The sequence below is a fragment of the Ornithorhynchus anatinus genome, chromosome 2 (assembly GCF_004115215.2).
Source record: "Ornithorhynchus anatinus isolate Pmale09 chromosome 2, mOrnAna1.pri.v4, whole genome shotgun sequence".
NCBI lineage: Eukaryota > Metazoa > Chordata > Mammalia > Monotremata > Ornithorhynchidae > Ornithorhynchus > Ornithorhynchus anatinus.
In genome coordinates this window covers 54,457,208-54,485,015 of record NC_041729.1, presented here as the reverse complement: position 1 = coordinate 54,485,015, position 27,808 = coordinate 54,457,208, and the positions used below count along the sequence as shown (strand labels likewise).

Here is a 27,808-nt window from a genome sequence, read left to right as displayed (position 1 = left end):
CCGGAAGTGCCCCCGTGGCGGGCGCTGCGGCCATGGCGGCCCCGGGCCCCGCGCTCTGCCTCTTCGACGTGGACGGGACGTTGACGGCCCCGCGCCAGGTAATTGTCGAGGCGCCCTTTTAATGGGGCAGAAGTAGCTGGATCTTAACTAATGGGGAGGAGCGGCGGGCCGCGGGGGAGTCACACAGGTCCTGGGTTCGAATCCCGCCCCTTGTGTGACCTCGGGCTGGTCACTTCTCGGGGCCCCAGTGACGTCATCTGGAAAATTGTAGCCCCCCCCCCCCCCAGTGCTTAGAACAGTGCTCTGCACCTAGTAAGTGCTTAACAGATACCAACATTATTAGTATTATCGTCAGCGCTGTGACCTTGGGCAAGTCACATCATTGGGCCTCAGTTCCCTCATCTGGAAAATGGGGATGAGGCCTGGAAGCCTCATGTAGGACAACCTGATGACCCTGTATCTCCCCCAGCGCGTAGAACAGTGCTCTGCGCCTAGTAAGTGCTTAACAAATACCAACATTATTATTGTGATTAAAATGGGGATGAAGACTGGAAGCCCCCCGTGGGACAACCTGATCACCCTGCATCTCCCCAGCGCTTAGAACAGTGCTCTGCACATAGTAAGCACTTAAATAGCAACACTATTATTATTATGATTAAGATGGGGATGAAGACTGGGAGCCCCACGTGGGACAACCTGATCACCCTGTATCTCCCCCAGCGCTTAGAACAGTGCTCTGCACATAGTAAGCGCTTAACAAATGCCAACATTATTACTGTGATTAAAATGGGGATGAAGCCTGGGAGCCTCATGTAGGACAACCAGATCACTCTGCATCTCCCCCAGCGCCTAGAACAGTGCTCTGCACATAGTACGCGCTTAACAAATACCAACATTATTATTGTGATTAAAATGGGGATGAAGACTGGGAGCCTCACATGGGACAACCTGATGACCCTGCATCTCCCCCAGCGCTTAGAACAGTGCTCGGCACATAGTAAGCTCTTAAATACCAACACTATTATTATTATGATTAAGATGGGGATGAAGACTGGGAGCCTCACGTGGGACAACCTGATTACCCTGTATCTTCCCCAGTGCTTAGACAGTGCTCTGCACAGAGTAAGCGCTTAACAAATGCCAACATTATTAATCACATATTCAGGGGAGCATCGTGGCTTGGTGGCCAGAGCACGGGCTGGGGAGTCCGAGGGCATGGGTTTGAAACCCGGCTCCTCCCCTTGTGTGCTGTGTGACCTCGGGCAAGTCAGTGTCCCTCATGAGGCTCACAGTCTTCATCCCCATTTTACAGATGAGGTAACTGAGGCCCAGAGAAGTTAGGTGACTTGCCCACAGTCACAAAGCTGACAAGTGGCAGAGCCGGGATTCGAACCCATGACCTCTGAGTCCCAAGCCCTGGCTCTTTCCGCTGAGTATTTATGCCAGTGCTTCATTCAGTCGTAGTTATTGAGCGCTAACTGCAGAGCACTGTACTAAGCGCTTGGAATATACAATTTGGCAACAGAGGCAATCCCTGCCCAACGACAGGCTCACAGTCTAAAAGGCACACAGTCTGTTCTTGGCACATAGTAAGCGCCTTACAAATACCATCATTATTAATATTATTAATTCCCATTTTACAGACGAGGGAACTGGGACACAGAGAAGCGAAGCGACTTGCCCAAGGTCACACAGCAGACAAGTGGCAGAGGTGGGATTAGAACCCACGACCTCTGACTCCCAGGCCCCGGCTCTTTCCACTGAGCCACTGAGAATGAACGTACATATTAATGGCTCTCTTACCCGCTGGAGTGTGAGCTCCTTGTGGGCAGGAATGTGCCTGTTTCTTGTTATATTGTACTCCCCCAAGCGCTCAGTACAGTGCTTGGTACACAATAAATGCTCAATAAATACCATTGAATCGAATGATATTTAAGCGCCTACTGTGTGCCAGGCACTGTACTAAGCGCTGGGTGGATACAAGCAAATTAGGTTGGACACAGTCCCTTGACCCACCTGGGGCTCACAGTCTCACATTTTACAATTGAGGGAACTGAGGCACAGAGAAGTTAAGTGACTTGCCCAAGGTCACACAGCAGACAACTAGCACACTCTCCTGTGCTCTTAGTACAGTGCTGTGCACACAGTAGATGCTCAATAAATACCATTGATTGATTGATTGGTGTTTCCAATTAGGACAGCAGCCTGGCCTAGTGGACAAAGCCGGGCCTGGAAGTCAGAAGGCCATGGGTTCTAATCCCGGTTTCACCACTTGTCTGCTTTGTGGCCTTGGGCAAGTCACTTCATTTCTCTATGCCTCAGTTCCCTCAATCCCTGGAAAATGGGGATTGAGACTGTGAGCCCCACGTGGGACAGGGACTGTGTCCAACCCGATTTGCTTGTATCCTCCCCAGTGCTTAGTACAGTGCCAGGCACACACTAAGCGTTTAACAAATACCAGAATTATTATTTATCCAATCAGTCAATCGAGAGTATTTATTGGGGGCTTACTATTTGCAGAGCACCAAACTGAGCTCTAGGGAACCTGCACTCTAATAGTATAAAAGGCACCTTCCCTGCTCACAACAAGCTTACAGTCTAGAGGGGGAGATGGACATTAATATAAATAAATTACGGCTACGTACGTAACTGCTGTGAGGTTTTGCGGGGCGGTGGTGAATTAAGGGAGCAAATCAGGGCGATATAGAAGGGAGGGGGAGAAAAGGAAATGAGGACTCAGTCGAGGATCTTTACTGAGCACTTACAGTGTGCAGACCACTGAACGAAGCACTTGGGAGAGTACAATAAAGATGGTAGTCAATCCCTCTGCCCACAAGGAGTTTATAGAATACAGACTTCTTCATTTGGGTCAGGATGCGAAAAGGATAACCATTTCCAGGAAGCTGTCAGGCTCATGTGTCAATTTTGGAAGCGGGTGGCAAAGCCCTACATTCTGGGGGAGGAGGCGTAAGGAGCATCATGAAACCGGCCGCTGCTTTGTGGGTTTGAGCACCCCCACTTTTTAGTGGTGTTTAAACACTATATGCCAAGCACTGGGGTGGACACAAGATCCTCAGGTTGGATCCTGTCCCATTCGGGGCTCAGAATGTAAGAAGGAGGGAGTAATAACAATAATAATAATTCCGGTATTTGTTAAGCGCTTCCATTGTGCCGGGCGCCGTACTAAGCGTTGGGGAGGATGCAAGGAAATAGGGTGGGACACAGTCCCCCGACCCACTGGGGCTCATAGTCTTAATCCCCATTTTCCAGGTGAGATAACTGAGGCACAGAAAAATGAAGTGACGTGCCCAAGACCACAAAGCAGACAAGTAGCGGAGCCGGGATTAGTACCCATGACCTTCCGACTCGGAGGCCCACATGTAGCCACTGTGTCGTGCTGCTTCCCGTAGAATTTAATCCCCACTTTACGGACGAGGCAACTGAGGCAGAGAAAAATGAAGTGGGTCGCCCAAGGTCAGACAGCAGATACGAGGCGGGGCCAGGATTGAAACCCAGGTCCTCTGACTCCTAGGCCCATGCCCTTTGCCTTAGGCCACGCAGGTTTTCTTGGCAGGCTGTGCCAGGCGTTGCAGCTGGCCCCTCTGATAACGTGCATCCGTCTGTAACTTTGGCTTCACCGACACTGTCCTCTCCTGGTTCTCCTCCTATCTCTCTGGCCGCTCCTTCTCCGACTCTCCGAGTCTCTCAGGGCTCATTTCCAGATCCCCTTCTCTTCATCTACACTCGTTGGCTCCCCCAGCTTCAACTACCATCTCCAGGCTGATAATTCCCCAGTCCACCTCCCCAACCCCAACCTCACTTCTCCGTGGTCTCACATCTCCTCCTGCCTTGAGGACGTCTCTACCCCGATGTCCCGCCGACAGCCTTGAGCGTAACACATCCAACTCATCCTCCCACCCAAGCCTTGGCCTTTCCCTCGTCGTCGACAACATCACCCTCCCCGTCTCCCGAGCTCGCGACCTTGACTTCATCCTGGACTCATCCCTCGGTCCGCTCACGTATTCGATCTGTTGCCAGTTCCTATCACTTCTGCCTTTACATCATTTGAGTTGCCCTTTTCTAAGTACTAATTCGTCGATCCAAGCTCTTGTATCCTACCATGCTTACGGCATCAGCTTCCTTGCTGACCTCCCTGCCTTCTGTCTCTTTCCTCTCCAGTCCACACTGCCCTGCCTGGATCGTTTTGATTAAAAAAAAAAAATCACCCAGTCCAGAATGCCACTTTTCCTCAAAAGGTGCCCATCCATTTCCATGTCCAACAGAAGCTCCTTACCATTACCAACACTCAGCTAGTCCCCTCTTCCCTGATTTCATTGCTCTCTCCCAACCCACACACTTTGCCCCTCTAATTCCAACCCTACTCACTGAACTTCAGTATCATCTTTCTTGCCAACATCCTCCCCTCTGGCCTTGAATCCCCTCCCTGTTCACACCTGACAGACCACCCACTTCCCTTGTCTTCAAAGCCCTATTCAGATCAGATCTCCTCCAAGAAGCCTTCCCCGACTAAGCCCTCATTTCCTTACTTGGCCCCCTTTTCTACGGACTCGCATCTGTCACCTTAAAACCCTTCGATTTTCACCCCACCCCCACAGCACTTTTGAACAGGGTGATTTTATTAATAATAATAATTATTATTAAGGTATTTGTTAAGCGCATGTATATATCTTCATCACCCTATTTATTTTGTTTAATGAGATGTACATCACCCTGATTCTGTTTATTTGCCATTGTTTTTATGAGATGTTCTTCCCCTTGACTCTGTTGCCATTGTTCTTGTCTGCCCGCCTGCCCTTTGTAAGCCCGTCAAAGGGCAGGGACTGTCTCTATCTGTTGCTGATTTGTACATTCCAAGCGCTTAGTACAGTGCTCTGCACATAGTAAGCGCTCAATAAATACTATTGAATGAATGAATGAACACAGTTCTAAGCCCTGGGGTAGGTACAGGGTAATCACATTGTCTCACGTGGGGCTCACATTTTTAATCGCCATTTTTGCAGATGAGGTAACTGAGGCACAGAGAAGCGAAGTGACTTGCCCAAGCTCACACAGCAGACAAGTGGCGGATCCAGGATTAGAATCCACGACCTCTGACTCCCAAGCCCAGGCTCTTTCCACTAAGCCGCGCTGCTTCTCTAGACATTTTAATGTCTGTTTCCCCCCCCTGCCCTGCAAACTCTTTGCGGGCAGGGATCATATCTACCTACCCTATCGTAGTGTACTCTTCCAAGCACCTAGTACAGTGCTGTGCACACAGGATGCGTTCAGAAAATACCAGGTATTGATGGTTAGATTGCTGACGCATCTGCTCAGCAAGGTATCAGCAACTGCTTCTATAATAATGCTATTTATTAAGCGCTTACTATAAGCCACTCTGTAGATTCAAAGCAACCAGATTGGTCACAGCCCCAGTCCTACAGGACACTTGTAACTTGAGGAGGAGGAACAGGGATTTATCCCCATTTGACAGAGGAGGAAACTGAGGCTAAGAGAAATAACAGCAGGCAAGTGGTAGAACCAAGACTAATAATGTTGGTATTTGTTAAGCGCTTACTATGTGCCGAGCACTGTTCTAAGCGCTGGGGTAGACACAGGGGAATCAGGATATCCCACGTGGGGCTCACACTCTTAATCCCCATTTTACAGATGAGGTAACTGAGGCACAGAGAAGTTAAGTGACTTGCCCACAGTCACACAGCTGACAAGTGGCAGAGCTGGGATTCGAACTCATGACCTCTGACTCCAAAGCCCGGGCTCTTTCCACTGAGCCACGCTGCTCCTCTAGACTAGACGCAGATCCTTAATCACTTAACTAAGTGCATAGCCCTAATAATAATAATAATAATAATTATGGTATTAAGTGTTTACTATGTGTCAGGCATTGTACTAAGCACTGGGGTAGATACAAACAGATCGGTTGCATACATTCCCTGTCCCACGTTGGGGTCACAGTCTCAATCCCAGTTTTGCAGATGAGGTAATTGAGGCACAGAGAAGTCAAGTGACTTGCCCAGGGTCACACAGCAGACAAATGTCAGTACCAAGATTAGGACCCAGGTCCTTCCTACTCCCCGGCCCGTGTTCTATCCACTGCACCGGACTACTTCTCCCTGTATGAATAATAGTAATTTTTGCGTCTTTTAAGCACTGGGTTAAGAATTGGGATACATTCAAGAGACTAAATAGTGAGAGAGGAAAAAAAGGGATAGTCTTTGCCTTCAAGGTGCGTGCATGCATACATTTTAATGGAGGAAACAGGAAATAAATAGATATCCAGATAAACACAAGTGAAAGAAACATTTGCACATTTACCCAGCAGCCCAGTTCAGCTGTTCAGAGACCTTCAGGACTGCCTCCTTGTTTGCTTGGGCAGTGTATTTAGCAGTAATTAATAGGTGTCTGTTCTTTAGAGAAGTGAAAATAATAAGGTATTCTGACACTATGATTTAAAAGCATGTATTAAGTCTCCGTCTATCCATACTATTGTTCAAGGTTAATTAAACCAGACCCAAGAGCATATAAACTAAAGCAAACATCTATATGGAGAGAAATAAAAAGATATGCAGACACACGCATGCTTTGCAAACAGTAGTCACCCTGGTTCCATGAATATCTGTATCAAATTATCTGGGGGTTTTTCTGTGTTTTTTTTTAAATTACATATCAGTATCAACAGCAGCAGCATCATGGTCTAGTGGAAATAGCACGGGCCTGGGAGTCAGAAGGACCTGGGTTGTAATCCTGGGTCCACCACCTCCCCGCTGCCAGACCTTGGGCAAGTGACTTCATTTCTTTGGGCCTCAGTTTCCTCATCTGTCAAGTGGGGATTAAATCCTATGGCTTCCTATCTAGACTCTGAGTCCCTATGTTGGACAGGGACTGTGTCCAACCATATTATCTTGTATCTACCCCAGCTGTCGTCAAATGCCTTTTAAAAAAAAAAAATCATTCTCCATTCCATCCCCTTCTCCTTCGCTGCATTCCATCCCCTTCTCCTTCGCTGCAACCTCTCATTTCCTTCTGCCCTTGGGATGTCTCTTATCTCGACCTGTCCAAAGCTGAACTTCTCATCTTGCCTCATCAACTCACTCCTCCCCCGAACTTTTCCATCACCCTTGATGAAAACACCGTCCTTCATGTCTCACAAGCCCACAAACATGACATTGTCCTTGACTCATCTCTCTCCTTCCAAACTGCGACCTCATGGGCCCAAGCACTCGCCATATCCCATCTCAACTACTCCATCAGCGTTTACCACATGAAGGGTTTTTGAAAGGCTTTGTATCTTTTCAAGTCAGAGAGCTTTTGTTAGGATCAGTCAACAATCAATGGTATTTTTTGAGTCCTTATTCTGGGTAGAGCACTTGTACTAAGCACTTTCGGAGAGTACAGTACAACAGAGTTGGTGGACGTGTTCCCTGCCCACGACGAGTTTACGGTCTAGTTTTGGGGCCGCTTTCATCCTTTCTTTGTGACTCCAGACTCTAGACTGTAAGATCTTTGTGGGCAGGGATCAGCGTGGCCTAGTGGATAGAGCATGGGCCTATTAGTCTGAAGGACCTGGGTTCTAATTCCGGCTCTGCCACTTGTCTGCTCTGTGATCTTGGGCAAGTCCCTTCACTTCTATGGCCCTCGGTTACCTCATCTGTAAAATGGGGATTAAGAGTGTGAGCCCCAAGTGGGTCAGAGACTGGGTCCAACCTGACTTCCTTGTATCTACCCCAGTGCTTAGTAGAGTGTCTGGAACATAGTAACAAATACCACAATTATTATTAGTGGTAGTATTGTGTCTTCTAACTGTATTGTATTTTCCCAAACTCTTAGTTCAGTTCTCTGCATATGTAGGCATTCAGTGAATACCACTGATTGATTGATAGATTGAATGAAATACCAGTGCTATATAGAAGATTAGTTCTCTTATTAATCTCTTTGAAAGTTTCAGGAGTGTTTGTTTATGGCCAACTCCTACATAATATAGGTACTTCTTTACTTCAATTTTCAGTTGTATTTTAATCAGTGAGCACATGTATCCTTGTACTGGAGTTAGCTTTTAGTTAGGATGAAATGAAGTAAATCAACACTTTTGATTAGTGGCAGATAAATCAGTCATTCTTAGAGATTATACATCTAAAACATTCCAGTCAAAATCTGCAGTTTAACTCTCTTAATCACATTCATTCTATTTAAAAGGAAAAATTTTTCACATATGACTTCTCTGCTGGAAATGTTCTGTCCATAATTGCTTGAGGGTAGGATACCGTGAATCCAAATTTGTCACTAAACACTTGGAGACAATTGGAAGAAAGACAGTCAATCAGTGGTATTTATTGAGCGCTTCCTGTGTGCCTAGTACTGGGTTAGGCGCTTGGGAGACAACAATACAGTAGAGTAGGTAGACACGTTCCCTGTGAGCAGGGAGTTCAGTATATAAAGCATCCTGCTCTCCATCCCTTTCAGCTTGGGAGCCCCAGATGAGACAGAAATCATGCCTGATTTGATTATCTTGTGTCTACCCCAGTGCTTAGCACATGGCATGTAGTAAGTACCATAACCTGTAATTTTGAAAATTTTAGCCATAGAGATGCTGTCAAGATAACTTGGTTCAAGTACCTGATTTACTAGGCCTGGAAATAATAATGGTGGTATTTGTTAAGTGCTTACTATGTGCAAAGCACTGTTCTAAGCGCTAGGGGGAGACAAGGTAATCAAGTTGTCCTACGTGGGGCTCGCGGTTTTAATCCCCATTTTACAGATGAGGTAACTGAGGCCCAGAGAAGTGAAGTGACTTGCCCACAGTCACTCAGCTGGCAAGCGGTGGTGCCGGGATTTGAACCTATGACCTCTGACTCCCAAGTCCGGGCTCTTTCCACTGAGCCACACTGAGTGTACTGTACTTTGGATATTTTTCTGACTGTGTGGTAGTTTATAACCGTTACATTTTCCTTCATGAAATCCAGAAAATCACCCAAGAAATGGATAACTTCCTACAGAACCTGAGGCGGAAGATAAAGATTGGCGTCGTAGGAGGATCCGACTTTGCAAAAGTACAGGAGCAGCTGGGAGATGACGGTAAACTGGGATTATTGCAGCCCCGATGAAATATTAACTTGTGATGAGGACGAACCTGGGAGCCATTAACGGCTTTGGGTAGCTCCAAGCCCCGGACTCATGAGGCGGACTTCCCGTTTCCTTATTTCCTTATTCATCTCAGAAACAAATCTCTTGAGCTGTTGCCGGGGACGAGCTCTTCTTGGTGCAGAAACCTCTGGAGATGGTGCCATATCACGTCTGTGTGAATCCCCAACTTGGTCACAACCTGGTTTGAGCGAGACTTCAAAGCTTTTGCACTGGGCCGTGTCATCTGTCTTGGTGGTTGGGCTCCAGTATTCAGTCTACTTCCTGGCTCCTGGTGGAGGAGAACAGTGAACCTCACGCACCCCCCTGCTTAATCTCTTTTTTGTGCAAGGTTTCTCCTACCAAATTAATTCATTCAATAATATTTATTGAGCGCTTACTTTGTGCAGAGCACTGTACTAAGGGCTTGGAATGTACAATTCGGCAACAGATAGAGACCATCCCTGCCCAATGACGGGCTAACAGTCTAAACGGGGGAGACAGCAAAGCAACACAGAACACAACAAAAACAAAACATCGTCAAGATAAATAGAATCAAGGAGATGTACACCTCATTAACAAAATAAATAAGGTGATAAATAATATATACAAATGAGCACAGTGCTGAGGGGAAGGGGGAAGAGCAGAGGGTTGGGGGGGGAGGGGAGGGGGAGCAGAGGGAAAGGGGGGCTCAGTCTGGGAAGGCCTCTTGGAGGAGGTGAGCTCTCAGGAGGGCTCTGAAGAGGGGAAGAGAGTTAGTTTGGCGGAGGTGAGGAGGGAGGGCATTCCAGGACAACGGGAGGAAGTGGGCCAGGGGTCTACAGCGGGACAGGTGCAAACGGGGGACGGTGAGGTGAGCGACAGAGGAGCAGAGTGTAGGGGGTGGGCAGTAGAAGAAGAGAAGGGAGGTGAGGTAGGAGGGGGCAAGGTGATGGAGAGCTTTGAAGCCAAGAGTGAGGAGTTTTTGTTTCATGCGGAGGTTGATAGGCAACCACTGGAGGTTTTTGAGGAAGGGAGTGACATGCCCAGAGCCTTTCTGTAGGATGAACTGGGCCGGCTTAGAAACACCCTAAAATGCCAGATCTAAGGAGGAAAGAGTGGAAGCCCAGAACCCTTTTCCAGCTCAGTGAAAGCAGCCCCCATGTCCCTTGACAGTTAAAAAAAAATAGAAGTGGAAAGCGCAGTTGGTGTTATTTGGGAGGTAGTAAGCACTCAATCGATCAATCAGTTGTATTTATTGAGCGCTTATTGTGTACAGGGGACTCTGCTAAGCACTTGGGAGAGTACCGCACAGCAATATCACAGTTATATTTTCTGCCCGTAGTGAGATTGCAGGCTAGATAAATACCACTGAGTGATTGACGGGCCTGTGGAAAGCCAAGCTCTGCTGTAGTGGGAGTGCTCCTCCGGATGTTTCTAAAGGGTCAGTCAGTCAATCGTATTTAATCCCGGCTCCGCCACTTGTCTGCTGTGTGATGTTGGGCCAGTCGCTTCACTTGTCGGGGCCTCAATTCCCTCATTGTTTAAATGGAGATTGAGACTGTGAGCCCCACGTGGGACAGGGACTAGATCCGACCTGATTTGCTTGCATCCACCCCAGTGCTTAGTACAGTGCCTGGCACATAGTAAGCACTTAACAAATACCATAATAATTATTATTACTATTTATTGAGCGCTTACTGTGTACAGAGCACTGTATTAAGCACTGGGGAGAGTACAGTGTAACAGACACATTCCCTGCCCACAACAAGCTTACAGTCTAGAGAGGGAGAACCAGAGTGACCAGCGGGAAAGGGCCCCTGCAATTTACACCACCCCTGCCGTTGTGTAAGTTGCTGTGCTCTGAAGCCCTGCCTTGTATGGCAAGGAAAACGTTATTAAAATATCGTCTGAATGTTAGCTTTTGCCTCAAACTGAAATATTATGAGTCTCTTTAGTTTAGAAAGTCTTACACTTTGAAAGACAGCCAGTCTAGTTTCAGTCGGCACCATTCTGATATATCTCTTGCTTGCTTTCCAGTGGTTGGGAAATTCGACTACGTCTTCCCCGAAAACGGCCTGGTCGCGTACAAGGACGGCAAGTTCCTGTGTAGGCAAGTAGGTCGCAGGGGCTTGAAGGATGTGTTTTTCTGCCTTCTTGATGAATCGTCTTCTAAAATTGGCATTTGGTCGAGAAGCGATGAATTTCCTATTGGCGGGAGAGAACCACCCTTGGCATCGAATGACCGCTTTGTACATCATTCTTTTAGATGACGGGAAATTCCCTCTCACTCTTTGTATGCTTGTTAACAGAAATGACCAACCAGGCCATGGTGTAGGTTTTTGTTTATCGGAGTAGGACAGTGCCCTGGAAATTTGGATCCTGGGGCCAACTCCAGCAGGTCTCTCAGCGACTTCAGGGAGAATTTTCCTGAAGTAAAATGCAACGCGATCCTCCTCTTGGATCGTACCCAAAGCCTTTGAAAAGTCATGAATATTCCTGACATGAAAAGAAGTGAACTGTTCAATGTAAATGCATTTGCATTTTTTTCCCCCAATCAGAGGAAACAGTAAAGTAGGTAATTATGTGCCCCGGTATCCCAGAAATGTTCTCCAGGTGATCACCTATGTTATTAATAATGATAGTATTTGTTAAGCGCTTACTATGTGTTAAGCACTGTTTTAAGCGCTGGGATTGAGACAATCAGGTTGGACACAGTCCCTGACCCACATAGGGTTCACAGTCTATTTTTACAGTTGAGGAAACCTAGGCATCGAGAAGTTAACTTGCCCAAGTTCTCACACCAAGCATTTGGCAGAGCCCAGATAAGAGCCAATCTTTTGGCTTTCAGGCCCGTGCTCTATCCACTAGGCCACGCAGCTTCCATCAGAAAATCTCGTTATATTGGACTCTAAAGGCATCTGGAAAATGGATCGTTCTGAATGTAGTCATTTTCTTTGTTTAGAGTATACAGAGTCATCTGGGTGAAGACTTAATCCAAGATTTAATCAACTACTGTCTGAGTTACATTGCAAAGATTAAGCTGCCAAAGAAGAGGTAAGTATCCATGAATATAAGGTGCATACACACAGGCGGAATTCAAATACTCCACCCATTGGGGAATATAGTCTTTATTTTGGCTTCAAACAAAAACCAAGCACTTTCTTCTTAGCCTTTGCAGATTCTAACTGTTGTCTCAAGAAATGTGTCCTGCCATGAGCCTGTCTGGCCATTGAGCAAGGGGCTTGCAATAGGCGTCCTATCCAAACGCTTAGTAATAATGTTGGTATTTGTTAAGTGCTCACTATGTGCAGAGCACTGTTGTAAGGGTGCTTTGCATGCAGTAAGCCCTCAGTAAATACGATTGAATAAATGAATGAATGAATATCCAGAAGCCATACCCAACCAGGCTCTGCTTATCCCAGCAGATAGCACTATATACCCTTGCTGGCTCTTAAATAGCCTCATCCACTGTTGCTTCCTCTCTCTATAAGGCTTTTTAATGTCTGACCCTCCCACTAGATTGTAAACTCCTTGATGGCAGGGATCTATCTGCCACCTCTGTTGGATTGTACTCTCTCAAGTGCTAGTACGGTGCTCTGCATACAGTAAGCATTCAGTAAATACCATTGATTGATCTTATTCTCCTTTTTTTTCCATTTCTAAAAATCAATAGTTAACTGAGCCCCGTAAGTGTTTACAATAGACTAAATGCATTCTTGGTAACCAGAGATAAAGTTAGAAAGAGCCAGAGATGGAAATGTGAATTGTAAAACTGAGTTGCCATGGTTCATCAGAGCCCGCTTAAAATCAATCTGGCATCGTGGACAGCTAATTTGGTTTAGAAAGATGAGGTGTGAGAATGCTGGACAGATTTTTTTTTTTTCCTCCCTCCAAGCAAAGACAGAGGAAGGATTATTCCGCATTTCTTTTCAGTGTTTCACAAGATGTGGTTCCCTAGGAAATTCAGTGTGGTGTTACATATAGTTTTACTGGATGTACAGGACACTTTTTAAAGATTTTTCAAGGAAGTGTACTATTGGGAATAAGTCTACCTGACTGCAGAACGATCTTCAGAACCCTTTATCGTGTACACTGGACTCCCAATGTCACTCATCCTGACCTTCCTGACTCTGCTTCTCCCCACTCCAGTTCATACTTCACTCAGCTGCCCAGATCATTTTACTGAAAAAGAAAAAATTCAGCCCTCCTCAAGAAGCCCCAGTGGTTCCCCATCAACCAGAAAATCCTCACGCCATTGGCTCTAAAGCACTCAGCCAACTTGCCCTCTCCTAGCTTACCTTGCTGATTTCCCGCTGTACAGCCAACTCACTTGGGTCATCAAATGCCAACCTACTCACTGAACCTTGATCTTGCCACACACCCCTTGCCCACATCCTCCTTCTGGCCAGGAACTCCCTCCCTTTTCATATCCACCACTCTCCCAACCTTCAAAGCCTTATTAAAATCACATTTCCTCCAAGAGGCCTTCGCCAACTAAGCCCTCATTTCCCCTTCTGCTCCTCCCTTCTGCATTGCACTTGTATTTGAACTTTTAAAGCACTTGATATTCACCCCACCTTCAGCCCCATAGCAGTTATGTGCATATTCCTAATTTTTTTCATGTCTTTCTCCCCATCTAGACTGTAAGTTCCTTGTGGGCAGGGAACATGCCTAGCAAATCTGTTGAATTGTACGTTCCCAAGCGCTCAGTTAAGTGCTCTGCCCACAGCAAGCGCTCAGTAAATATCATTGATTACTTGCTTGATTACATCCATGGTTGAGCAAGGCCTGCCTTTCGAATCCCTGGTCTTAACCCCAATTCCTAACACTGACGGCGTCTCTCAAGCCGATGAACCTTTCAGCCTCAGTTAATCCGTCTGGAAAATGGGCAAAGTGGTAAATCAGTGATGTCTTCTGGTGACCCTTTCTCCTGGTTTATTTTTCTCCGTAGGGGCACTTTCATTGAATTCCGAAGTGGGATGTTAAATGTGTCTCCTATTGGAAGAAGCTGTTCACAGGAAGAGAGATTGGAGTTCTATGAACTAGATCAAGTGAGTCTTTCTTAACGGTCCTTGGCTAGCTGCTACCCACAATGGATGAAAGGGCTGTAACAATACAGAGTGCTCCGTTGCCAAGAGGAACACAGAAGAGAAGCGGGTGTATCCTCGATTTCTTTGGCTTGCTTCAACAGAATTTCTCACTTGTCTCTTTTTGTTTGTTTTTTCTCAACAGAAAGAAAATATAAGGGGGAAATTTGTAGCCGATCTCCAAAAACAATTTGTAGGAAAGGGGCTGACGTTTTCCATAGGTATTGAAGATTTCTGGCATTTCTACAGTCGGTGCCAATGGCAGCTGATCGGGTGGTCCCGTTGGGATGGGACACTGTTGGAATCGAGCCCGAGTTTTGTTGGTTAGCACCCTCCCAAGAGCAGAAGCATTCTCCTTTCGTGAAGAGTTGATCCCCTCCTTCTTTATCTTCTGTGGAGAATGAAATAAACTTGGGATTTTGGATTGGGTCCTGCTGCCATATCGGAAAGTAGCTTTAGTAGCGTAGGTATTTATTGAATGTGTCCTGAGACCCATGCGCTGTGCTCACCACCTGGGAAGTACCACAGAAGCACAATCGATCAGTGGTCTTTATTGAGCGCTCCTTTTTTTTTTTAATGGTATTTGTTAAGCACTTGCTAGTGCCAGGCACTGTACTAAGCGCTGGGGTAGATACAGGCTAATCTGGTTGGGCATGGTCCATGTCCCACATGAGGCTTTTAGCCTTAATCCCCAGGTTTCGGATGAGGAAACTGAGGTGTGAAGCTCTGTATTAAGCACTTGAGGCAGTTCAACACAACAGAGTTGGTAGACGCATTCCCTGCCTACAATGAGCTTGCAGTCTAGAGGACAAGATGTAGTCCCTGCCCCCAAGCTACTTACCCTCTAATGGAAAGAATTCCCCGCCCCATTTTTGGTTTATCTTCTTGGAGTGCTTATAAAATCCTGAAATCAGTGGAATGAGTAATGGTCTGTTCATCTGGCATTGGTCAGAATCCTATGTATCTACTGAAAGTTGTGGGAAAGATGGCAGCTTGCCTAGATGATTGCTTTTAAATAAATAAAGCTCTAGGTTCTTCAACCTAATTGAATCGTTTTTTTCTCCCCAGTTTGTAGAGATAATTTTTTAAATCATATTTGTTAAGCGCTTACTATATACCAGTCCTTGTTTAAGCACTGAGAGAGATACAGGCTAAATCAGGTTGGACACAGTCCCTGTCCCACATAGGCCTTATGGTCATAATCCCCATTTTACAGGTGAGGTAACTGAGAGACAGAGAAGTGAAGTGACTCGCCCAGGGTCACACACAGCAGACAAGTAGCAGAGCTGGGATTAGAACTCAGGTCCTCCGATTCCCAGACCTAGGCTCTTTCCACAAGGCCCTGCTGCTTCTCCCTGTGTTGTCTTCAGGGCATTAAGGAGCTGCCTGCACAGGCTTTACCAGGGCCTGGATCCTGCTCTCCCATGTTGAGGGTAGGCTTAGGGAGCCAGCGAGTACCCGGTGCCGACCCTTCCGCTGTCAGCTTATTTCCGAGGCCGAGCTTCCTGGGGTGTGTCCTCAGAGCCACTGAGAGAGCAGCCACTCCCGGTGGCGGAGGAGAAGGGATGGCAGCAATAGCAGCAGCGGCCACCACGGTTCCCTGCCCGTCAGGGATGCTGCTTCAGGTGGAGAGAGCAGGGGACAACCACATTCCCCGTCTGGGACATCCTCGGTACCCTCAGTGCGCTTAGTACAGTGCCCTGCACCTAGAAGGCCTTCAATAAATTCCAGGGATTTGTTTGATCCGAGCCCCAGACAAAAAGTCAAACTCGCTGGTGTTTCCTCCCAGTTTCACCAAAACTAGACCGAGAGCGCTCACAAGCTCGGTGTCTGCGAGCTTCTGGTGTATATCCGAAGGCCTTTTTGTGGGAGCAGGCGAAAACTTCCCGGTAAGGCACCTCTCTTCAGCACTCCCCTCAAAAATGAAAAGGAAAGGTATAAAAATGAAAATCCGTGCCATGCAGTTCAAAGTCACTCCTATTAAAATGTCTGTCCGTGCGCTCATTTTACTCAGCGTAAATACGGCCGAGCATTTCAGTGCCAATAATTTTCAAACCCTGAATGGAGACTGTGCCTCATGTAGCCAAAAGGAAACTCCAGCCTTGTACAGTGCCTTTGAAATGGAGAGTAAGAATTAAATTGGCAGCTTTTCACCTCTAGCTAAATATTATGCCTAATACGTGTGTTTTTCCTGGCTTCGGTGTTTTTTTCCAGGAGGCCAAATAAGTGTCGATATATTTCCCGATGGGTGGGATAAGAGATTCTGTTTGGGACAAGTGGAAAACGACGGCTACAAGACTATTTATTTCTTCGGAGATAAAACGATGCCTGTAAGTAGGAAAATATCTTTGCGTCTTCTCTGTAAAGCCATACATACCAACTACAACCTGACGGCTAAATCTGCGAAACCCCAGAATGCTCCAAAAAGGAGTTACGGGTCAACCATAACCATGCTGAGTGACCTTGAACAAGTCCCTTCACTTCTCTGTGCCTCAGTTACCTCATCTGTAAAATGGGGATTAAGATTGTGAGCTCTAAGTGGGATATTACCTTGTGTGTATTCCAGCGCTTAATACGGTGCCTGGAACATAGGAAGCACTTAACAAATGCCATTTTAAAAAAAATTAGGTTTTTTTTTAACTAGCGAAGAGAGTTTACAAACCTTTTTGCCCCTCTATAATGTTAATAAATTCTTACAGTGACTCTGAAACTCAGATACAGGATACAGCCTCATAGGTTATAAATAGCTAAATCAAATAATGAAAACATGTGTTTTAACAGAATGACTGAATCCAGAACCTCATTACCAACCAGAAGGTTTTCAGATTTTTAAATATAAGACATTATGTTGAGGACATCCCCCTCAGTTTTCTACCTTAAATATTCTGTTTCCCTTCTCTCTTTGGGCACCTGCCCTGGTCCAGAAGTCAAACTATTAACTTTGCCCTTTGAAGGGAATCCCATGAGTGGATTAGTTTCTTTTGTGGCACTTGATTTGTAAAGTCTGCACTCTGGTTCACTGGACATGAGTTAAGAGTAGAGAATTGCTTGGCCGGAGAGAGGAAGTCTCAGTAAACAATCTCATCAGCCTCTTTCCCTAATGATGACGATAATGATGGTTTTCGTTAAGCACTTGCTGTGTGCCAAACACTGTATCGTGTGCCAGGGCAGATACAAAGTAATCCTCTGGTCTGGTGAACCGATGTTTTGGAACCCTCCTTTTTGTGGTATGCACAGCTGCCCTGCCGTGTCGTCCGGGTAGCTGAGATCGCAAGGGTGCCGCTCCTCAACAAAGACCGGCCTTGTCTGATTCCCGTACTTATTGGCTCTATTTTTTCCTGGCCAACCGTCACCGGATCGTCCGAAAAGAAAGCGGGATTAATGCTGTGTGGTTTCCACTGGTCTCCTGGCTCGGGGTTCCAAAATGGAGTTTTGACTGACAACAGCGTACCAGAGCCAGGATTCCTGTGGGCAGCCCCACAATTTCTCAAACTGGCCTCTAAGTCACAGATGTCAGGAGCCCGCCTCTTCCCCCTTGCCTGTTTTCAGTTTGTGGTGGGAATCCAGCACGGATTTAAGTGGGGGACAGAGGGCTCTCTATGCGTGTCACTCACTGCTTCATGATGTATTTGCTACGGGGAGACGGAGGGGGCTTCCAGGCACTGCAGTTTGGGGGCTGGGGCAGTTAGCACTCTCCTGCTGGTACACTGTCCTCTCTCTCGTTCATTCATTCGGTCGTATTTTCTAAGTGCTTACTGTATGCTGAGCACTATACTAAGCGCCTGGGAGAGTACAGTACCTTAGTAAACAGTCGCACTTTCTCCAGAACATATCGCGAGGAACCCCTTTCGAAAAGCACCATGGCCTAGTGATAGAGCACAGGCGTGGGAGTCAGAAGGACACGGGTTCTAATGACGGTTCCCGGTTCCGCCACTTGTCTGCTTTGTGACTAGGCAAGTCACTTCACTTCTCCGTGCCTCGGTTACCTCATCTGTAAAGTGGGGATTAAGATTGTGAGTCCAATGAGGGACTGGGTCCACACTGTTTACCTTGGATCTACCCCAGCATGTCGCCAAATTGTACATTCCAAGCACTCAGTACAGTGCTCTGCACACAGCACTCAATCAATATGATTGAATGAATGAACAGTGGCTAACATATAGTGAGTGCTTAACAAATGCCATTAGAAAAAAGCCTTTTTAAGGCAGAACTAACTACAGTGAGTGATGTCTCCTGTTGACGAGTAACTCCCTAGTAGTAAGTGAAGCATTTTTTTAATGGTCTTCGTTAAGCGTTCCAGGCACTGTACTAAGTGCCGGGGGAGATACCAGTTAATCAGAGTGGACACAGTCCCTGTCCTACATAGGGTTCCCAGTCTTAATCCCCATTTTACAGATAAGATAACTGAGGCCCAGAGAGGTAAAATGACTTGCCCAAGGTGATAGAGCAGACAAGTGGCAGAGCCGGAATTAAAACCCAGGTCCTTCTGACTCCCAGGCCCAGGCTCTTTCCACTAGGCGACACTGCTGCTTTTCGCTTTGGGAGGAGCATTAGCTCTTTTAAACCCCTAGGGTGCCACTTAGCGTACTCAGGATACATTTTGGGCAGCAGAGGGCTCGAACCAGTAAATACCCTGTATTCTAAGCACCTTTGAATAGAGGTCCTGGTCCTATTAAGTAGCTTGCCGTCATCGGGGAGTTAAGTGGGTGCCAGGAGAATCAGGTTCCGTGATGATGCTGATAGTGCTCATTGAAGCCTATCCCAGTTTTCACCGCTAAAAGTTGGAGAATTGAGCACATAATCCCACAGTTTCCAAATTTGGAAAGCAAAGGAACCAGCCGGCAGTTTAACGAGAGAAGAGACAAAACCGTGGAATTGCCCTCCAAAGCAAAGAATGCTATCTGGTTGTGCTGTCGGTTCTGAAAGTTATCAAATCTAGTGTTAAGTACTTTTCTCTCTGCCAAGCATTGGGAGAGATCTGTCAGATCTGTCCCACACTGAGCTATATTCATTCAGTTAATCAATGGTATTTATTGAACGTTTACTATGTGCAGAGCACTGTACTAAACGCTTGGGACAGAACAAGAGAATTAGCAGACACTCTCCCTGCCCGTGACAAGCTTGAAGGAAAATATTGCGGGTGTTTGGTTGCAGCCTAGATAGCTCATCTTCTAACATGTTTTAGAGAAAGTGAAACTTAATTGGAAGGTGGCTGGCCTTGACTCCCGTGAATTACAACCTTATTGTGCTTGTTGGTATAAGGAATATACAGCCCATGGTGTTAGTAATTGAATAAAAATGTGTTATAAACCTGATGGTCCAGAGTGTTTTAGAAAATGATTACCATTAAAAGAGAGTCATTACGAGACCTTCTGTGTAGTAAACTTAGTAAAACAGAGGAAACTTGTTTGGCTCCTACAGCAGAAAGTAAGCTGAGAAGTTTCTCCAGTTAAGGGCTGTCACCAGATCAGACTCCAGAGTGAGCACCATCTTAATCAATGGTATTTATTTAATGTTTACTATGTACAGAGCACCTTACTAAGCGCTTATGATACATTAGAGTACAGTAGAGGTGGGAAATATAAGAAATAGCGTGGCCTAGCGGAAAGAGCTTGAGCCTGGAAGTTAGAGGATGTGAGTTCTGTTCCCCGCTCCGCCATATGTCTGATATATGACGTTGGGCAAGTGAGTTAACTTCTCTGTGCCTCAGTTACCTCATCTGTAAAATGGGAATTAAGACTGTGAGCAATCCAAAGTGAGGGATTGTGTCCAACGTGATTACCTTCTATCTACCCCAGCACTTAGAACAGAGCTTGGCACATAATAAGTGCTTAACAAATATTATTGTTATTATATGATTCCTACCCACAAGGTGCTTACACTCTATCGTGTCTATAGACATTAAATAAATTACAGATAGGGGACATAGAGTTGAAGGGGGACATAGACTATATATATAAAGTGTTGTGGGGCTGGGGTGAGTGTCAAAGTCCTTAAGGGATACACAGCCAAGTGCATAAGTGAGGAGGGGGCAGCTAGAGCAAAATGAGGGCTTAGTCAGGGAAGATGTTTTGGAGATGTGATTTTTAGGGGGCAGGTTTGAAGGTGGGGAGAGTGGACTATTAGATGTTGGGGAGCAGGGGGAGGTTCCAGGCTGAAGAGAGGACTTCGCCAAGGGGTCAGTGACAGCATAGATGAAATTGAGGTACAGAGAGTAATTTGGGATCAAAGGAGCAAAGAGGATTGGGAGATAATAGATCAGCAAGGTAAAATAGGAGGGAGAGAACCGATTGCCTTAAAGCCAGACAGTAAGGAGTTGGATGCTGAGATGGGTGGGCGACCATTGGAGGTTTTTGAGGAATGAGGAGTTATTGGACCAAGCATTTTTTTAGAAAAATGATCCGGGCAGCAGGATCAAGTGTGGACTGGAGTGGGGAGAGGCAGGGAGGTCAGCAAGGAGGCTGATTCAGTATTCAAGATGGAAAACAAGTGGTTGGATCAGCTTAGAAGCAGTTTGGAGGGACAGGAAAGTACAGATTCTAGATATGTTGTGACAGTAGAACCAACAGGACTTTTGACCGATTGAAGTGCCTAAGACAGTGCTCTGCACTCAGTAAGCACTTAATAAATACCATTGATAGATTGAATGTGCAGGTTGAATGAGAGAGATGAGTCAAGGATAATGCCAAGATTTTGGGCTTGAGAGAGGGAGGAAGGTGGTGCTGTCTACAGTGAAGGGAAAGTCGATGTGGGGAGGACAGAGTTTGGGTGGGAAGATAAATTCTCTTGGACTTTTTAAGTTTAAATGTTTTCAGGACATCTGGGTAAAGATGCCCTGAAGACAGGAGGAAATGTGAAACAGTAGAGCAGGAAAGCATTTGGGTCTGGAAAGGTAGATTTGGGAATCATCCGTGTAAAGATGATTATAATTATAATTATGGTATTTAAGTGCTTACTATGTGCCAAGCCCTGTTCTAAGGGCTGGGGGGGGGGAAATACAAGGTAATCATGGGGCTCACAGTCTTAATCCCCATTTTACAGGTGAGGCAGTTGAGGCACAGAGAAGTTAAGCGACTTGCCCAAGGTCACACAGCAGGTGGCAGAACAGGGATTAGAACCCACGTCCTCTGACTCCAAGCTCGGGCTCTTTCCACTAAGCCAAGCTGCTTCTCTTGTTGAAGCCGTGGGAGTGAATAAATTCTCCAAGGGAGTGGTTGTAGATGGAAACAAAAAGGTGACCCAGAACTGAGCCCTGAGTGACTCCCACGGTTTTAGGGGATGCAGAGGAAGAGCCCACAGAAGAGACCGAGAAGGAGCGGCCAGAGAGATAAGAGGAGAAACAGGAGAGGACAGGATTAGTGAAGACAAGGTAGGGGAATGTTTCCAGGAGATGGTGGTGGTTGACAGTGTCCAAGGCAGCAGAAACTTTACCCTGTTTGTCTGCTGTGTGACCTAGGACAAGTCATGTAATCTCTCTGTGCCTATTACCTGTTATTACCTGCCTGTTACAAATCTGTTACCAATTTGTACATTTCAAGCGCTTAGTACAGTGCACTACACATAGTAAGCACTCAATAAATACTATTGAATGAATGAATATTACCTCATCTGTAAAATGCCAGTCGAGATTGTGAGCCCCATGAGGGACATGAACTGTGTCCAACCTGATTAGCTTGTATCTACTCCAAAGCTTAGTACCATGCCTAGCACATAATAAGCACTTAACAAATACCATAAAAAGAAAAAAACGGTGAAGGAGGATTAGGATGAAACAGAAGCCGATTGGATATGGCGAGAAGTTCATTGGTGGCCTTAGAGAGGGCAGTTTCTGTGGAGTGAAGGGGGCAGAAGCCGGATTGCAGGGGGTCAAGGAGGGAGTTGGAGGAGAGGAGTGGTAGGAGAGAGCCTGGCCTTGGTCTCTGGTTCATTTTCATAAAGGACTAGCAGAAGAACTGTCAATAAAGAGCACGGCCCTGGGAGTTGGAGGTTGCAGTTTGTAATCCCAATCTCGCCACTTGCCTTCTGGGACAAGTCACTTCACTTCTCGGTGCCTCAGTTTCTTCATCTGTATAATGAGGATTCAGTACCTGTCTTCCTTCTTACTTAGACCGTGAACCCCACTTGGGACAGGAACTGTGTCCGACCTGATCATCTGTATCTATCCCAGTGCGCAGGTACAGTGCTTGGCACATAGTAAATGCTCAACAAATACAGTTATCAATCATCATTAATTGACTAGCCCAGGGTCATCATCAGGGATGGTGTCTTTGTAATTCACTGAGTAACATCTGATAAAGAAACATCAGAGATAGCTTAAAAGTTCAGAAATGCTTTCCATCCGGGAACATTTTGTTCTGATTCTCCAACATAAACTGTAATTTAAATCTTTGACTCTGAATCTGATGGAATTCAAAAAAGTGGCTACATTTGACTCCGGGTGACTTTCTGAAGCTAGCATTCCTATCGTTGGATCCTTCTAATAGCTGTCGTAAACTGTCATTATCTGATTTCGTGCTGTTTTTCGTGCCTTTTTTTTTTTCCAAAACAATTAGATGTAATTGTATTCCATTCAGATGCAAAGTAATTCCAAGAAACTTACTCATGCTAACCTACGAGTTGGCATTTTTTTTTTCTTATTGAAGCAGTGACTTAGAACTGAAAACAAGTTTTCGTGGCTTGAGAGTGACATTTTACAACCTTCAGGTGAATGTATGGAAATGTCTCCGTTGTTCCTGGGATTTTGTAAAAGCCAGAAGTTGATTTTAAATGTTTTTTTTTTAACAATTACTGGACTTAAAAGCTCTAAAATAGTATTGAAAGAGAGGAGTTACAGAAATGAGTCTCATTAAAATAGAAATTCGATTAGCCTTCGTCATTTACCCCTACCACCAAGAGTGTTGTGGGTGTTTTTGACCGGAAGGCTTAGGGATTGTCCTGTTCTCTCTGCAACGTTGATTATTTAAGCCTCTCCACCTGTCCGGAGAGGGGGTTGGGGGTTCATCCGTGCCTGTCGAGTGGCTCATTCCAAGAGCTGGGCTTGAAATCGGGGGTCCTTGTCTGCTGCGGGGTAACTCCGGGTTGACGCAATGTCCGGGGACAGTGCCTCTCTGCCTGTTAACTGGCGTATCGACCAATCACTGGTATCTATTGAGCGCTCACTGTGCCGGCACTGTTCTAAGCACTTGGAAGAGTGTAGTACAGCAGAGATGGCAGGCATCCTATCAGCCCACCAAGAACTTACCTTCCAGAGGGGGAGACACATTCCTGATGTAAATTCATTATGGGTATGTACATAAGTGCTGTGGGGCTAAGGGTGGGGTGAATATCAAGGTCTTGAAAGGGAAACCACCCAGTACAAGAATGAAAGCGTTAGTGAGGAGCTGCTTTTTGTCCCATTCATTCAGTTGTATTTATTGAGCACTTACTGTGTGCAGAGCACTGTACTAAGCACTTGGGAGAAAACAATATCACAATAAACACATTCCTTCCCTCTACCAGCCTCCTTAATGACTAGCCCCACTAGCCAGAGGGCTGTTTTTATTGTCCTCTGGCTTAGCCCTTCCCTAAAGCAAGTCTTTAGGTCGCATTGCCTGCAAAGCCTGTTCCTGGCCTGAAAGAACTCTTAGTTTAGTGTTCTGCCAGCAGTAAGCTCTGAGTAGATACCATTGATTGATTGATGTACAGATAGTGAGTTGGAAAGCTCGCACTGGGGCATTGGGTTCTCTGAAAGTTTATTGCTAAGTCCCCATATGCTCCACAGGGCACAGCGATATCTTTTTATTAGTCCTGGCCCTGGGAGGCTAGGAAAAGTTTCATCTGGGCTTGGAGAATTTAAAAAACAGAAAAGCCAGTCACTCCCAGAAACTCACTAGGTTGCTTCAGTGAGCTCTGAAAGATCGTGTGTGAGACCCTAGATTTCCTCTAGGAAGCTAGTAGATGTCTTGAGCTGGTCACTCTGACCACCTCTTCGTATCCAACAGATAGTCACTCTCCCCGTCTTCAAAACCTTATTGAAGGCACGTCTCTTTCAAGAGGCTTTCCCTAAACCTTCTTTTCCTCTTCTCCCAATCTCTTCTGTACCACCCTGACTTCCTCCCTTTATTCAACCCCCTCCCAGCCCCACAGCACTTACGAACATATCTGTAATTTTATTTATTAGTATTATGTCTCCCCCTCTAGCTCATAAGCTCGTTGTAAGCAGGGAGTGTCTCTCTTATACTGGCACATTGTCCTCTCACTAGCACTTAGTACAGTGCTCTGCAGACAGTGAGCATTCAGTAAATATGACTGACTGACATTTCCTCTCTGCAGCCCAGGCGTGTCTGCTCTCATCAAGTTGTAGTTATGCCTGTCTCCTCCCCTCTTTCCTAGTATATAAAACAAACAGGTTGAGGTGAGTGCGAGAGCCATGTGCCCTGTCTGAGAGCCTTGAACTCATTCTTTGCTCCCAATGAGCATCTGCCCTGAAAGAGCAACAGTTAAAATGAGCTCGTGATCATTCCAAAGGGGAAACTTCCTGTTTTCTTCAGCCACTGGCTTCATTCGGCCAGAGACTGTCAGTCTCTGAACTCAGCCACTTCCCTAGCTGGGATGTCCAGTCAAGGACACCAGAATAGCTTTTGAAAGGGCATGGGAGAAAGACTGGATTCTCTTTCTTGAGAGTGAAAGGAAGGAATTATTTAGGTTGTGGTGGTGGTAACGCAGAGGCCGCTTTCTTTGCACTCCGGAGAACAAATTAAATCCTGTTCAAGTGTGGTAGCTACCCTTTGCTAACTGATGATATGGAGGGAATAATGCATCTTATTGTCTTTTTCAACCTTTCCAGATTGTCACCCCTGACTTGTGTCATCTAGCATCTACCGATGTGTGGCCTCATATCAGGGACTCAAAACTTTAAGTTCCATAGCAGCTATTTAGTATCCAGTGATTTCTCCCCGCTTCTGTAGAAGCCCAGAAATACCCCCAAGATCTTGCCATCTTCCGTTTCCAAAGTTGGGCTTACCCTGTGGGTGAGGGCAGGCCCACCTCAAACCACCTCCTCTCCTAAGGCCCGGTTAGCGATGTGGTACACCCAGTCACCCAACAAAAACAGATTTGCCTTGCTACCTCTTGGTTTCACAGATGGCTCTAAAGTTGCAGGCTTCCTGCATGAATTATTAATTAACAATTAGCTGTAAGTACTTTGGTCTGCAGTCTGAGAGCATTCATTCCCAGGTATTGCACAGGAAGGAGGAGAAGAGCTAGAAGAGTGAAGGGTAACAGAGTTCCCTTAATCTATGCACGGGTCCATCCGAGCCTCTCAACCCACTCACTAGAAAGAGCCACGTACTTGAAATATGATATGGGCAATAGTGTGAAGCTCTGGGTGAGTCGACCTCATGTGCTCTGGAGGATGGTGGTGTTTTTCAGTCGGTATAGGAACACTGAATTTCATCCTGAGCTCCGGTTGTAAATTCTTGCATTTCAAGTATAGTTAGTCCTTTTGTCAGTTTAAAAGCAGGCTGGTGGAAGAGCTCTGTCAATCAGTGGTGTTTAGCGAGCGCTTGCTTTGTGCAGAGCTCTGCACTGAGTGATTGGAGGGTACAGGGCATGGATAGACACAATCCCTTCCCTCAAGGAGCTTCCAGAGGCAGGTGGAGAACGTCAGGTGTGCTGGTGGGAGAGCCAGCCTCCCCTCAGTTTTTCACGATTCTCCCTCTCCTCAACCTCCCCTCGGCCCACAGACCTGTGGATGTCAATTCATCAGAATCCCCTGACAAACAGTTTTAGACCTTTCCGATAAGCAACATCCTTGCTGAATAGCTGCTTTGCGGGGAAGAAAAGCTTGTGCCTGGTTGGGATCCCCAGAGTCAGAGGTGGAGAACTGTTTCAGAGGTGCCATCTCCCCAAGATTGGTGTTTCTCCAGATTCATTTGACTACATCATCTTTCAGTCCCTGCCTGTCACACCACTCCATTGCTGAAAACATCTCTTGATGAGTTATCAGTTGGCCTTTTCCCAAAGTCTTGAGACTAGCCTCATAGTTTATGAGAAGTCAGAGCTCTCATGAATCAATGGCAGATGTTTCCTAGGAGAAAAGAATGCTCTCAAAGACCAAAAAGATTTACAATATGGATAGGAAAGCACGATACACCTTGGGATAGTAAATAGGCTCCTGGATTTAGACTAGGGTATTTAAAGTAGTAGTAATAATGTTTGTTAAGCGCTTACTTTGTGCCTAGTACTGAATTAAGCACTGGGGTGAATACAAGCAAATCGGGTTTGGACACAGTCCCTGTCTCACATGGGGTTCCCAATCTCAATCCCCATTTTACGGATGAGGTAACTGAGGCCCAAAGAAGTTATCTGCCCAGGGTCACCTAGCAGACAAGCAATGGAGCTGGGATTAGAACCCAGGTTCTTCTGACCCCAAGGCCCTTGCTCTATCCAGTAGGCCATGCTGCTTCTCTTTCATATCGATTTTCCTTTAAAGGCGAAAGCAATTAAAAGTTGCTTGAGTCTGGAGCTAAAGTTACATTTCAAGGGGAAATAGTAGGGAATGGTTTAAGCTAGCATTGCGTTAGTAAATGAGCAGGGAACGGAATAAGTGCAGACACTTTCTGAAGGAATAGCCTGACTTCTTGCTGAAGCATTATCCCAACTCCATTAACAATGCAGTCCTTTCTTTCTCCAGCCCAGTCTTTGGAAAGTAATGACTGTTCCACAAGATAAAGAAAATGACAATCTCTTTCTGACTCTCCTCTGTTCACAGGGTGGAAACGACTATGAAATCTTTACAGATGCCCGAACAGTAGGTTACACAGTAACTAGACCAGAGGACACCCAGAGAATCTGCGAAAAGCTCTTCTTGTAGCCAGCGGAATTTAGTTCCTCACTTATAGGCGAAGGAAACCAAATCCAAAGTCCATCTTCATGCGCAAACTGAGATGTTAAAAACAGAGGGGGGGAAAAAAAATCACCATTTGAACGTAAGAGCCCCCCCATCTCCTTGTCCTAAAAAGGTCTTACATCAAGTTGCCTTTTAAGCCAGTTTGTAGGGGACTAGGTCAGTGGGAGAACAGGGGAGACCCTTAAAAGGCAGAGAGCTTTCAAGCTGGCCAAGTCTCCCATGCCCCTCCCTTGTTGGTACAGTGAGTTGGAACACAGAACAGTTGTGTTGGATAACTTTCCGGCTCGTATTTTAGCCTAAATCCCACTCAGGGCTAGATTTTATTTTTGCTTGTTTTTCTACCAAGGCAAGTTGGAGAGTCGACCTTTACCAGTGGACATTATTCATCCTGGGGGATGGGAAACAAAAGAAACGGAGGCTTTGGCGAACCTTTGAAGAATGAGTATGGTACTTAAAATGTGATGCTTATTCAGACTTTTGTCTCCCAACTCAGTAGCATGAAGTGTGGATTGTAACTTGGTTTGGAAAGTTTGAGGAACACGTTTGTGAAGCAATGCGATATTAATGACTACTGATCCCACTCCCTTCCTGAATCAAAGCTGCCAATTCTGATTTTGGGTTTAATGAAAGTTTGTGATTAGAGGAGTTGTCAAAACTCTGTTAGGGACTGAATTAATTGTGATTGTTCAAGTTTGCATAAAATCAAATGCATCCA

At 46.0% G+C, this 27,808-nt stretch overlaps 1 protein-coding gene across 2 annotated transcripts; it reads left to right on the top strand.

Moving 5' to 3' along the window:
* Position 1: 1 nt before the first annotated feature.
* Positions 2 to 27,808, top strand: PMM2 (phosphomannomutase 2). 2 transcript variants are annotated; one of them, XM_029057784.2, is made up of 9 exons: positions 2 to 98; positions 8,979 to 9,090; positions 11,155 to 11,231; positions 12,080 to 12,171; positions 14,069 to 14,168; positions 14,350 to 14,425; positions 16,419 to 16,534; positions 22,312 to 22,378; positions 26,956 to 27,064. In XM_029057784.2, the coding sequence occupies exons 1-9, from the start codon at positions 33 to 35 to the stop codon at positions 26,970 to 26,972; spliced, it is 723 nt and encodes a 240-aa protein (XP_028913617.1). In that variant the 5' UTR covers positions 2 to 32; the 3' UTR covers positions 26,973 to 27,064. The 2 variants fall into 2 exon arrangements, with proteins under 2 accessions (XP_028913617.1, XP_028913616.1); XM_029057783.2 differs by lacking the exon at positions 22,312 to 22,378 and having other exon boundaries at positions 26,956 to 27,808.